At 63.3% G+C, this 12,391-nt stretch overlaps 2 protein-coding genes across 7 annotated transcripts in view; one reads left to right on the top strand and one right to left on the bottom strand.

Moving 5' to 3' along the window:
* The window catches only part of ZBTB17 (zinc finger and BTB domain containing 17), a 30,229-nt gene extending 21,104 nt beyond the window's left edge, over nt 1-9,125 (top strand). For 3 of the 5 annotated variants that reach the window (XM_045774705.2, XM_045774704.2, XM_087858687.1), the window contains 14 exons: nt 1,924-2,130; nt 3,017-3,205; nt 3,759-3,899; nt 4,215-4,340; nt 4,728-4,978; nt 5,057-5,199; nt 5,288-5,588; nt 5,752-5,839; nt 5,918-6,034; nt 6,131-6,251; nt 6,491-6,621; nt 6,932-7,141; nt 7,257-7,346; nt 7,430-7,817. In XM_045774705.2, the coding sequence (XP_045630661.1) occupies nt 1,926-2,130; nt 3,017-3,205; nt 3,759-3,899; nt 4,215-4,340; nt 4,728-4,978; nt 5,057-5,199; nt 5,288-5,588; nt 5,752-5,839; nt 5,918-6,034; nt 6,131-6,251; nt 6,491-6,621; nt 6,932-7,141; nt 7,257-7,346; nt 7,430-7,713 (2,397 nt within the window). In that variant the 5' untranslated portion in view covers nt 1,924-1,925 and the 3' untranslated portion in view covers nt 7,714-7,817. Of the gene's footprint in view, nt 1-1,923; nt 2,131-3,016; nt 3,206-3,758; nt 3,900-4,214; nt 4,341-4,727; nt 4,979-5,056; nt 5,200-5,287; nt 5,589-5,751; nt 5,840-5,917; nt 6,035-6,130; nt 6,252-6,490; nt 6,622-6,931; nt 7,142-7,256; nt 7,347-7,429; nt 7,818-8,107 lie in introns of those variants that run through there. The other 2 variants (XR_006775724.2, XM_045774707.2) reach the window with 2 other exon arrangements.
* The window catches only part of SPEN (spen family transcriptional repressor), an 89,261-nt gene continuing 85,957 nt past the window's right edge, over nt 9,088-12,391 (bottom strand). For both annotated transcript variants that reach the window (XM_045774702.2, XM_045774701.2), the window contains 4 exons: nt 11,569-12,081; nt 11,208-11,402; nt 10,716-10,874; nt 9,088-10,271 (listed from right to left, as the gene is read on the bottom strand). In XM_045774702.2, coding sequence (XP_045630658.2) covers nt 10,140-10,271; nt 10,716-10,874; nt 11,208-11,402; nt 11,569-12,081 — 999 coding nt within the window. In that variant the 3' untranslated portion in view covers nt 9,088-10,139. The remainder of the gene's footprint in view (nt 10,272-10,715; nt 10,875-11,207; nt 11,403-11,568; nt 12,082-12,391) is intronic.

Below are 12,391 nucleotides of genomic sequence, written 5' to 3' on the forward strand. Positions count from 1 at the left end.
GTGCCCCGGCCTGGGTGTCCAGCTCACGGACCGGACATTGGTTCTTTTCCATGTTCTCCAGAAACGTCTCTATTTTAGTTTCTCCCGGCTAGGGCACGGAGCAGCCAGAATGCTCCTCGCATTCATTCCTTCAGGTCACAGCAGGAACTTCCTTGTTCTAGGGGCTGAAGACCGAGAAGGAGGCCTTCACAGGCGTCTTGTGTCCGTAGTGGCCTTTGCTCTGGCGGGCCTGGCTCCGGCATGGGCTGCTTAGCAGGTGCAGGCGGCCTGCCCTCTCCGCTCCGGGGCCGGCCCCTGCCACCCCCTCCGCTCCGGACCGGCCCCTGCTGCCCTCTCCGCTCCGGGGCTGGCCCCTGGCGCCTCTCTGCTGAGCTCTAGCTGGAGGCGCCATGACGGAGCAGAGAACCAAGAAGCCGTGGGAGCTTGTGTGTGGAGGCTGAGATCCAAGGACGGTCGTGGGGATGCCGGAGGGAAGGAAAGGCTGTTTCTGGGTCCCCCGCAACAGCTGCTCTGCACTCGTGGCTCAGAGGCCGGCATGTGGCACACAGCCTAATGCCACCACCACGTTCCTTCTCCCTCCTGGAGCCCTGCTTGCCTGCCCGGTGACCTACCTCCACTCAGCAAACACCCAGCCCTGCTTCTGAAAAGTTTCCAGACGCCACGGGGTGGGTGGGCTTTGCATCGTTCAGAGCTGATCGGTGCCGGCTAAGCCCCTGGTGGGGGGGTGGGCATGGCTTTCTTCGGGGCTCATCAGAGCCAGACCACCATACATGGTCACGGCTCCCGCACAGTGACTCACCCCCAGGAGGCTGATGTCACAAATCAGCGGGAGCCCACGAGGGGCTGCTGAAACCTGGGGGCCGGGAGCCCCAAAGTGTCATCCTCCCCCACCCAGAAACAGCCTGGGGCAGGTCGGAGCAGACCCAGGCCTCAGATGCCGGGCCAGGGCCTGATAGCCTGGCCCTGGGGTGAGGGGTGGGGTGGGGGGTCTGTGCAGTGTGATCCCAGGAGTGGGGTGTTGACTTTTATTTTGAAATTGGGTCTTTCTTGAACCGAGGGTCTGCTCTTTTCCCTGTGAAAGGCTGGTCTGAGGTGCAGTCTGGTGTGGCGCTGCTGGGGAGGAGAGGGCTGCTTCACATACTTATTTAGTCATGGCTTGTGGCAGTTCGTCATTATTCGGCACCGGGCCACGGAATTTTTCTGAGCATTTTCACTTGAGACAGTTGTGGGATTTCCAGGCATGAAGTGAGGCCTTTCACAGAGAAACTGCAGCCAGCCCAGCAGCTCTTGGGGTCAGGACGAGAGTTCATTCTTCCTCCAGGGACAGCCTGGAGAGGTTTCTGGAGGCAGAGGACTCCCCAGCTTCCTGTAGTTCCCTGAGGCCATGACTCAGTGAGAGATCCCTGTCCCCAAGGGCAGGACTGGACTCTGCCGGAGCTCCGAGGGCGCCGCAGGAGAGGGTCCGCCCCCGAGATGCTGGGAGGTGGAACAGCTGTCTCACCTGTGCAGGACAGAAAGGGAGAAAACGGAATAGAAAGGTTTTCATAAAGCCAAATGTATCGAGTTGAAAGATGATGTCATGCACCCTTTTTGTAAAACATGTTAAACTGACCATGTCTTTTTCTTTTTTAATGCTCACTGTCATCAGTGTTTAGTGTTTGTTTTTTGACTTTCTAATGTCATTACGTGGCAAGACGCAAAGCTGGCTCTTTTCTCTGGGTCCCTCAATCTTTGGTCTTTGGAGCTTTGCTGGCCAGTAATCGAGGGGTCTAGGAGCCGCTGGTCAGCCGTGGCTTGCAGAGGGAGTCTGGAGTGCTTTACCCTTGCTGGATTTACTCCCCCCCTTCCCGCACGCCCTCACCGGGGAGTCCGGGGGTGGACCGTCCTCCCCATGCTAACGCGACGGCCCTCCGGCTCCCGCAGCCATGGATTTCCCCCAGCACAGCCGGCATGTCCTGGAGCAGCTGAACCAGCAGCGGCAGCTGGGACTGTTGTGCGACTGCACTTTCGTGGTGGACGGTGTCGACTTCAAAGCCCACAAGGCGGTTCTGGCGGCCTGCAGCGAGTACTTCAAGATGCTCTTCGTGGACCAGAAGGACGTGGTGCACCTGGACATCAGTAACGCGGCAGGTACCCCGCTGGCCCCCGGCCGAGCTGGCGGAGGCTCACGAGTGGCAGCCGGCTCTGTGCTGCGCGGGGGGCCTCCCGACGCGGCCCCGCCCTCCTGGGGGCGGCACCTTCGAGCCGTGGGGTGCGGCAGGCCTCCCAGATGGGACCCAGGCCGCGGGTTCCTACCACGTTCGGGGGGCCGGTTTTGACTGGGAGCTGGGTGGTAAGAGGAGAACCGACAGGAGGGGCTCGTGGTCACGTAGGACAGGCTCCTCAGGAGTGACAAGGAACAGGTGCGCTCTTCCCGGCCCCCAGCCCCATCCCGTGGCCGAGTCCGTCCTGAACCCCTACCCCCCGTGCTAACCATGGTGGGGACGGCCACGGGTGGCGCTGGGAAGGGACCCTGGGGGTTGGGAAGGAATTGGTCCTGGATTCCGCTCCTAACCCAGAATGGCATGACCTGCCATGAGAAGGTCAGGGCGAGGTGGTGGCCCCCCAGTTTACAGATAGGGAAACTGAGATCCGGAGAGGTCAGGTGACCAGCCTGGCGGTCAGATACGTTGTGGCCGAGACCTAACGAAAGCCAGTGCTGACACCCTCTTGGTGGCGCGCTCTGCAGTGGTGGAGCGTGGTCGCTGAGTAGTGGAGAGTATTCCCGGGGGGCGGGGGGGGGGGCGTTCACACCCCTGTCCTCCGTGCAGGGCGGCCGTCACCCCCTCTGCTCTCTGTGGGGGTACTTCATTTCAGAGGCTGTGGTCTGGGTGCCAGTGCGGGAGAGGGGGCGCTGGTGGCCTGCCACGCTGCTTTTCGCAGATCCCCGGGTCCTGCTGCCGAGTGGGGCCGCTGAGCCGGCCGCCGGCGCCAGGCCTTGCGGCGGGTCCATGACGGCTGTGTGTGTCCTCGGCAGGCCTGGGGCAGGTGCTGGAGTTCATGTACACGGCCAAGCTGAGCCTGAGCTCTGAGAACGTGGACGACGTGCTGGCCGTGGCCAGCTTCCTGCAGATGCAGGACATCATCACGGCCTGCCATGCCCTCAAGTCACTGGCTGAGCCGGCCACCAGCCCTGGGGAGAATACGGTGGCCTCGGCGGCGGAAGGTAAGCGTTTGGCAGGCTGTCCCGAGCAGGCAGCATTGGATGCGGTGTTGCCTCTGACTCTGTTTCCTTTCTCTGGGCCTCCGTTTCCTTCCCCGGCCTTGCCTGCCCCGTGGAGTGCGAGGAGGAAGTCTCAGGAAGGCCTTCAGAGGGACCCCCCCGTCTGCCTACCCGTCTTCCCCACCTTTTACCCGCTTGCTTTGTGCTCTGCTGCCCCAGAGAGCTGGGGGCCTGCCTGGCCCAGACCTCTGCACACGGGGGTCCTCCTGCAGTCCCTCCCCTCTCGCGCCCTCCCTTTGCAGAGAACCCCGAGCCGCCCCTGAGCACTGACTCTGAGCAGCGGCTTTGTGTTGCGTGTGGGGTGTGCTCCCTGCCGGTGCGGGACCCCCACGGAAGCGGCAGCCTGGCGTGTGGAGTAGGTGCCCGGGGGACAGACTGGCAAACCACTATGTAGATGTATCCCCAGGAGGATCTGGAAGAGCTAGCAAGTTCTGGGCCACCTCACCCCTCCAGCCAGGTGATGGGAAATGGCGGGTCTGTCGTGTTCCATCTCCAGGAGGAGACAAGAGAGCCAAAGAGGAGAAGGCGGCTGCCCCCACACTGAGTGAGCCGGACCCCGCCGCCAGTGGTCCGCCCACAGGCCCGGGCAGGGAGCCCAAAGAGGAGCGGGGCGGCCAGGCCGAGAGCACGGCCAGCGGTGAGTTGTGGCACCGAGGCCCTGGCCGTGTGTCCCATCCCCTCGCGGCAGCTCGGGCTCCAGTGCCGCGAGCGGCTGGCTTCCTTGGGGAGGCTCCTGAGCCTGGGAGGCAGGGCGGCAGGGCAGCTGCCCCTCTGGAGCTCTGGTTACCCAGAGGGACCCGAGGTTCACACTGGGGCACCTGTTCCAGCCGGATTGGAGGCGCAGGCAGCCTGAGTTTGGGTGTGCTGGGTCCCCACCCCGGCCTCAGCCACTCCCGGGGGCCCCCGGATGTTGGGTCCTCATCAGCCTCCCGTGTTCCCACACCGCACCCAGGTGCCGAGCAGACGGAGAAGGCGGACGCCCCCCGGGAGCCCCCGCGCGTGGAGCCCAAGCCCGACCCGACGAGCAGCATGGCAGCGGCCGAGGCTGAGGCCGCCTTGTCGGAGAGCTCGGAGCAAGGTACCCTGCCCCTCGCCGGGCCGCGCTCACACGTCCCCCAGGGCCCCTCCCTGCACCCTCCGCTGGATCCCGCGGTGAGTCCCGCTTGAGCTGTGGGCCCAAGTCACCTTTCCATTCTCAAAATCTGGCCTCGGTTTCCCGGGGCGCACCCCGGTCGTGCTTCTGCCAGCGCAGGAGTGTTGCTGGTGCAGCCGGGAGAGCACCAGCGGGGACCCCGCCCCCCGCCGAGCAGGTCCCACGTCCCCGACCGAGCGGCCCTGGCGGGGAGCCCACGCCCGGAGGGCAGCGGAGACCAGCCCTCCGCCTCGGCTTCCGCTGGCTCTGCCGGGCCAACCTGTGGAGGCCGCTCACCGCCCTAGCGCCTCAGTGCCTGCCCTTCCCCGGCAGAGATGGAGCTGGAGCCGGCCAGGAAAGGAGAAGAGCGGGAGGAGGAGGGCGCGGCGGCCGCCGAGGTCAAGGAAGAGGGGCCCCCGCTGGAGAAGGGGGAGGCGCCGGAGGAGAGCGAGGAGTCGGCCAGCACGGACTCGGGCCAGGAGCTGGGCCAGGAGCTGGGCGCCGAGGCCCGGGGCCTGCGCTCGGGCACCTACGGCGACCGCACGGAGTCCAAGGCCTACGGCTCGGTCATCCACAAGTGCGAGGTGCGGCCTCCCCGCGCCCCCCCCCCCCGCGCCCCGCCCCGCCCCGCCGGGTCCCTGATGCTCCCCCCACCCCCGCAGGACTGCGGCAAGGAGTTCACGCACACGGGCAACTTCAAGCGGCACATCCGCATCCACACGGGCGAGAAGCCCTTCTCGTGCCGGGAGTGCAGCAAGGCCTTCTCGGACCCCGCCGCGTGCAAGGCCCACGAGAAGACGCACAGGTGCGCCCCTCCCCCTCCCCCTCCCCCTCCCCCCGCCCCGCCTCTGGGAGCGCGGCGAGCCTCCCGCCCTGTCGCCTGTGGCCGGCAGCCCGCTGAAGCCCTACGGCTGCGAGGAGTGCGGCAAGAGCTACCGGCTCATCAGCCTGCTGAACCTGCACAAGAAGCGGCACTCGGGCGAGGCGCGCTACCGCTGCGGCGACTGCGGGAAGCTCTTCACCACGTCGGGCAACCTGAAGCGCCACCAGCTGGTGCACAGCGGCGAGAAGCCCTACCAGTGCGACTACTGCGGCCGCTCCTTCTCCGACCCCACGTCCAAGATGCGCCACCTGGAGACGCACGACACCGACAAGGAGCACAAGTGCCCTCACTGCGACAAGAAGTTCAACCAGGTGGGGGGGCGGGGCTCGCGCGGAGGCCGGGGGGCCGGGTGGGGGCGGGCCCTTTCCGCGGTGGGACCCGGAACGTTCCGCCGGCCTGGGGGGGGGGCGGGCCGGGGACCCCTTGTTCCCCGGAGGGGGTACGGCGCGCCCCGCTGAGCCCTGCCGCGCACAGGTGGGGAACCTGAAGGCCCACCTGAAGATCCACATCGCCGACGGGCCGCTCAAGTGCCGGGAGTGCGGGAAGCAGTTCACCACCTCAGGTAGGGCCGCGCCCGCCCCGCGCCCCCCGCCGCCCGCCCCCCGCGGCGCCTCACGCGCCCTCCGCGGTCTCGCCGCAGGGAACCTCAAGCGGCACCTGCGGATCCACAGCGGGGAGAAGCCGTACGTGTGCGTCCACTGCCAGCGGCAGTTCGCCGACCCCGGCGCCCTGCAGCGGCACGTCCGCATCCACACCGGTGGGTGCGCGGCCCGGCGGCGCCCGGGGGCGGGGAAAGGCGCGGGGGGGCGGGGGGGGGCGCGGGTGCCGACCCTTGTCCTGCCCCTGTCCGCAGGCGAGAAGCCGTGCCAGTGCGTGATGTGCGGCAAGGCCTTCACGCAGGCCAGCTCCCTCATCGCGCACGTGCGCCAGCACACCGGGGAGAAGCCCTACGTCTGCGAGCGCTGCGGCAAGAGGTCCCGCCCCTCCCCCGCCCCGGGCCCCGCGGGGTCCCCCCGGCAGCCCGCTCATCCGGGGGGCCCACAGATGAACCGAGAGCTCGGGTGGAAACGGGCCGACTGCTGCCCCGGCCCACAGAGGTCCCCGGGGTCCGCCCCGACCTAGACGAGGAGGCGGGAGGCCCCAGCCCGGGTCCCCGCCCCCCCCACCTCGCTCCAGCCGTTCGGTGACAGCCCCTCCTTCTGCGGCGCCGCAGGTTCGTCCAGTCCAGCCAGTTGGCCAATCACATTCGCCACCACGACAACATTCGGCCTCACAAGTGCAGCGTGTGCAGCAAGGCCTTCGTGAATGTGGGGGACCTGTCCAAGCACATCATCATCCACACCGGTGAGCTCGTGCCCACCTGCCTCATCTGGCCCTCGTTCGCGGGGGCGGGGGTGGTGGGAAGGGTGGTCCCTCCAGATCCCAGCCTTGGGTGCCGGTCCTTGCTGCAGGGGCCTGGGAGGTTCAATTTCAGTAAGGACCCCATTTTCCTAGTTTCCAGAAGGCACGTGGCCCCTGGAGGCTTCTGTGCAGCCCTGGTGGCTGCCCCAGAGCACTTGTTGCTGGAAAAGACAGGGCTTTGGGGAAGCTGGAGGCCACTGAGGTCCTCCCCCCCCCCCCCAACGGCAGGCGAGAACCTTGCCTTCCCCCCCAGGAGAGAAGCCTTACCTGTGTGACAAGTGCGGACGTGGTTTCAACCGGGTGGACAACCTGCGTTCCCACGTGAAGACTGTGCACCAGGGCAAGGCGGGCATCAAAATCCTGGAGCCAGATGAGGGGGGTGAGGTCAGCGTGGTTACCGTGGACGACATGGTCACACTGGCCACCGAGGCACTGGCGGCAACGGCCGTCACTCAGCTCACAGGTGCGGGCTGCAGGCAGCAGGGGTGGGTCAAGGGCAGCTTGCCTCCGGGGTGGGCACGATGGGGCAGGGGCCTGAGGCCTGAGGCCCTGAGGACTTTGCCCGCCTTTGCCCACAGTGGTACCAGTGGGGGCCGCAGTGACCGCCGACGAGACGGAAGTACTTAAGGCCGAGATCAGCAAAGCTGTGAAGCAAGTACAGGAGGAAGGTGAGAGGGGCCGCCTGGGGTGTGAAAACTGGTAGACCCCTGAGGGCTCACCCCATCCTGACCACGGCCCCCACCTCCCACAGACCCCAACACCCACATCCTCTATGCCTGTGACTCCTGTGGGGACAAGTTTCTGGATGCAAACAGCCTTGCCCAGCACGTGCGGATCCACACGGCCCAGGCACTGGTCATGTTCCAGACGGACGCGGACTTCTACCAGCAGTACGGGCCAGGCAGCGCGTGGCCGGCCGGGCAGGTGCTGCAGGCTGGGGAGCTGGTCTTCCGCCCTCGGGACGGGGCCGATGGCCAGCCCGCTCTGGCAGAGACGCCCCCCACAGCCCCTGAATGTCCACCGCCTGCTGAGTGAGCAGGCGTCCCTCTTTGTGACTGTTTATTTAAGGATGGATGGCACCCTAGATCTGAGAGGGGTGGCCCCGTTCCCTAGAGAGAATAAATTTGATTATTTTCTAATGCTGCCTATAGCTCCCTGTGGGGGTGGGGCGGGGAGCTGGCAGAGCTGTGGCCGATGCCACGGAAGGGCTGCTCCACCCAGGGACCAGCTGGCACCGACCTGTTCCTTGGCAAAGCCAGGCTGTCCCACCCACAGAATGGGACTGGTGCCTCTGGACCTGTCTAGAAAAAAAGCTGGCTTCCTTGTCCTGAGTCGGGGTGTGGGCGGCACGCTTAGGGCCAGAGAGACCGTGGCTCCGTGCACCCCATCCCCTCATCCAGTCTCCTCCTTGGGCTTCTCACCTGTTCAGCTTCAGGACCTGAGCTCCCCTCTCCGCCATGGAGCACAGCTGTGACCCCGCTCCCCCTCTGCCCAGTTGGGTTGGCTTCCCAGGATCCAGGCAACCCAGAGAGAGCCCAGCTCAGAAGCCCATTCAGCCAGAGCAGCAAGGTAGGCAGAGAGCCGGCCCACCAGGCCATGGGCCCAGTTCTGTTGGGCTTGGGGAAGCAGGAGGGCTCCCCACTCACTTCACAGGATTAAGGCCAAGCCAGTGCCCCACTTTTTTGGGAACACTTATGTGCCCTGAATCAATGGGAGTCTGCGACCAGGTTGAGGGTCAGAAATGCGTGGCCAGGAGCTTTGATGGGGGGAGGCAGGGGACACAGCTGGCTCATCCTTAACCCCTCAGCAGGGAGAGCTGATGCCGTCTCTGCCCCTCTACAGTTTGCTCCGAGCAGCTGTAATCCCTCTCTCAGAGATGGCACCGCCTCCTCACTCCGAGAGCCCTGTGATTGTCTCAAGTGAGCCCATCAACTCTGTGGACCCTGTGTTCCTATCCCCCCCCCCCCCCCGCCGCCAGGGCTCCCCCACCCCCAGCTGGTAGCAAGTCCAGTTGCCCCGTCCTTGCTGGCACCAGGCCAGGCTGTGCCACTGCTGCTGCGGGGCCAGCCTGCTCCAGGCCCGTGGGAGGAAGGAAGGGGCAAGAGGCGGGACACCAAAGTTTGCCTACGAGGTTTGTGAGTTTGCCTGCCAGGCGGTTCCCCCGCCCCTCCTCCCCCCCCCCCAATCCAACTTTGAAGTGCCTTCCACGTTACCCAAGAACAAAGTTCAGTCTGGCAGAAACCTCTTGTACAAGATAACATGATGCTTGGGGAGGATTAACTGGCAGGAAGGGAGCAGGTCCCATGGACAGACTTGGGGAGGGAAACAGAAGTGGGATGAGGGCCAGCTATTCCCCTAAGCAAAGGACCCTTGGTCCTCCCACCAAGTGACAATCACATCCACACGACGTGTTTTGTATTTTTTAATAAAGTTTGTAATCCAATGGACACACAAAACAAAACTGCGCTGAGAAAACCAGTTTCATAAATTAATAAGTGTTAGGAAGTTGGGGGGAGAGGTCAAGGTAACAGGAAGAGGGGAAGCCAGTCTTTTTTGTACAGTCTTTTGTGTGTGTGTGACACTTCCAGATCGCGGGGGCAGGGCCTGTGCTGTAACGAAGCGCACTTATACAAATGAGTGACAATACAAAGTCTGAGTATGAAAATAAGATTTTTCTCTGAAAACACATTTTTGGCACAGATTAAAAAAAATGTATGTCAGGGGAATTTGATTTTTTTTAAGTCAGTATTATATATATTTATATATATTATATATTTATATATACACACATCCCAAGTTCTGCATATCCCACCAGGAAAGAAAATCCTTCTGTTTGCTCTTTTTCGACTGTAAACTGTACATCCGGGTGAATCAAAGATGGTGGCGGCAGGAGACTTAAGAAAAGGTGACACATCCAAACGGGCGAGGGGCAGGGCAGGGTGGGGACAGAGCAACCCAGTGAGATGTCCCTGACCCCAGTGTCTCAGCGGAAGCCTGAAGTCCTGCGCTCGAGTCCTCAGTGTGTGTTTCAGGTACGCCAGGCCATCCAGAGTGTCACAGCCTGTCTTCAACGGTGCAGAAGTCCAAGTCACTAATTTAGTGCAAAGGCAGTTCTGTTTTGTTTCTTAAAAACAAAAACAACAAAAAATTAATTCCACTGCCCAGTTCCTTTTCTCCAAAAAGAGGAGAGAGAAACCCAGCCCCAAGGTGTCTGCAGAGTCCATCGGTTGGTGGTCTGTCCTCGGGCTAAATGTCATGTAAACACACAGGTAGCAGCACCACTGCCCAGAGGGGTCTGTCCCCCTGAGCCTGGGGGAGAACGGGCTCGAGGGCGAGGCTGGCGGCTGGCAGTGGAGGATGTCCCCTTCGGCAGCTGCTTCCTCCACGGGACTGGGGGTCCTGGGTTTACTTTTTGCTGCAGAGCCTCGGGGAAGTACACCGAGCGGGGGTCGTTCAGTGGCTCACACGGAGGCGATGACAATCATGAGGTGGGGAGAAATGCTGGAGATGCTGGCAAGGAGGTCGGGGGCCAGACGGGACAGGTGGCTCTCCGAGAACTCGCAGGGCGGGAAGATCTGCAGCACGTAGGCGGGCTGGAGAGGGGGACGAGAGAGACAAGTGGGATCCCCGTGTCCACATCAGCCACCCCACTACCATTCTTGAACATTCCCAACTGGGGGCCCTGAAGGGGCCCAACACACAGAGCTAGGGTGAGTCCGTTTCCCCGTCAGCAAATGCCTCCAGGACTGTCCACCAGGAGACACCTAGTGTCAGAAAACTAGTCACCTGAGCTATTCTCCTGGGAACCTTCCTTCACAGCACGGAGCTAAAAACCTCCGTGGTCTCGGGGGTCCCCGGGTTAGCTCCAGGGTGGGCCATGGAGGCCCCACCTCTACACTCTGCTCGAGTCCTCTATCCAAAACACCTTTTGCCCACCTCTGGACCACTCTGAGTTGGCCCTGGTAGCCCGTGCCACTGGACTCGACAGCCTAGACCAGCCCCTACGTGCGTGCCCCAAGTGAGGACATTGGGCTGACCTGATTGGAGCCAGGGTTGGGAACGTTGATGATCCCTGCCGCCTGCTTGGCCTGCAGATAGGTGATGAAGGCTGCCTTGAGGGACTCCGTCTGGCTCACGACATCCTCTTGGTCACGGCCACAGGGTAGAGCCAGCAGCAGACAGTAATCTGTCTCCACCTGTGGCAGAAGCAGCCATCAGTCATCAGGGGCCTCCCCTCAAGACAGCAGCCCCATGCAGAGGCCTGTCCAACCTAGGGGTTCGGCTCCTGAGTCCATAGAAGCCCCCTCCCCCCACGCCGACCCTCAGAGGACCTTAAAGTCCACCCTATTTGTTGACTGAAAAAAACCAGTTTCTGAGCCTAGAGGCATCTTCCACCCCCGCCGGAGACAGAACATGCCAGGCGTGCCACTACCACACCCCACGGGCAAGCCAGGGAGACAGGCAGGTGGGGGCAAGCCATGTCGTCCCTCGAAGGCAGGGCAGCTGCTCGCCTGGGCCCCAAAGCTTACCGTCATCCTTCGGGCAACCCCTTCCAGCTGGGAGGCCTCGAGCCGCATCCTCTGGGCGATCCTCAGCGGGGGGCCTCCTTCGGAGAGGGGCAGAGACCGGTGGGCCAGGACGTTGTTGCCAGAGACAAAGTGGAGCTGCACGGCAGCTGTGTCGTTCTTGAGGGCCAGCAGGCCCTGCCACACGATGGGGTACTTCTGCTCTCGGGAAGACAGACAGATGTGATAAGCTCACGGCTACAGAGCAGAGCCATGCTGGACATGGCCCCAGGCAACAGATTACTGGTCTAAGGGGGGACCTTAAGACATTCAACACAGCGCAAAGCTTGGAGGGGAGCAGGGGAGGCCCCCTGCCTGGGCTTACCTTCAGAAGCTGGACCATATCCACAGGCCTCTGGGAAGTCAAGTGTGGAGAAGAATCTGGTTTGGAAGCGGGCTGGGCTTCAGTGTGTGTCAGAGCCAGTCCTGGAGGGGTGCTGGGGCTGGAGGTTGTGGGGACAAACAATGGCTGCTTTGGGGCAGCCTGAGCAGGGAGAGGGGCCGGGAGGTCAGGCTTCATGGACACAGACACAGGGGAGGGGTAGGAGGTCTGGCTTGTTTCTGCCTGCGCCCTCTGAACCTGGGCGTGAGGCTCAGCTGGCCTGGTTGCAGGTACAGTTGGGAGGCGAGGCTGTTCTACTCCTGTCTGGGTCCCCTTTGCCTCCTGGGAGACCTGAGGCATCTTGCTGCTTGGCGGCTGGCCCGGCTGGCTGAGCTGGGAGGGTTGCTGGCAGGGCTGTGTGGGCTGGGCAGGCTGTGTGGACTGCACGGGTTGGGGAGGCTGTGTAGACTGTGCAGGCTGAGTGGGCTGCAAGGGCTCACCTTCAGGAGCTGGGCCCTGGAGTTTGGCAGGGGAGAGAAGAATGGAGTGGAGAGCGTGTTATACACAGTACTCTGGCCATACCTCCCCCCCACCCCCCTGCCATGGGCTCCTGGGCAGGGTCAGCTGCAGGCATCCCTTGGAAGTCAGGCCCACAGCAGTGATCCTCTTGGGCACTCAGGATCGAGGGCTCTGCGAAGAGGTCACCCGCTCACTCTCCCCCACAGCCCTGCACAAAGGAGGCACCCCCGCCCCCACGCGATCCCCCAGAGAGTACCTTCCCGGGTCTCTGGCCTCTGCACAGAGATCGGATTCCCTCACCCTGCGA

Source organism: Ursus americanus, chromosome 33 (genome assembly GCF_024610735.1).
Source record: "Ursus americanus isolate L20-20 chromosome 33, mUrsAme1.1.p, whole genome shotgun sequence".
In the NCBI taxonomy this organism is placed as follows: Eukaryota; Metazoa; Chordata; class Mammalia; order Carnivora; family Ursidae; genus Ursus; species Ursus americanus.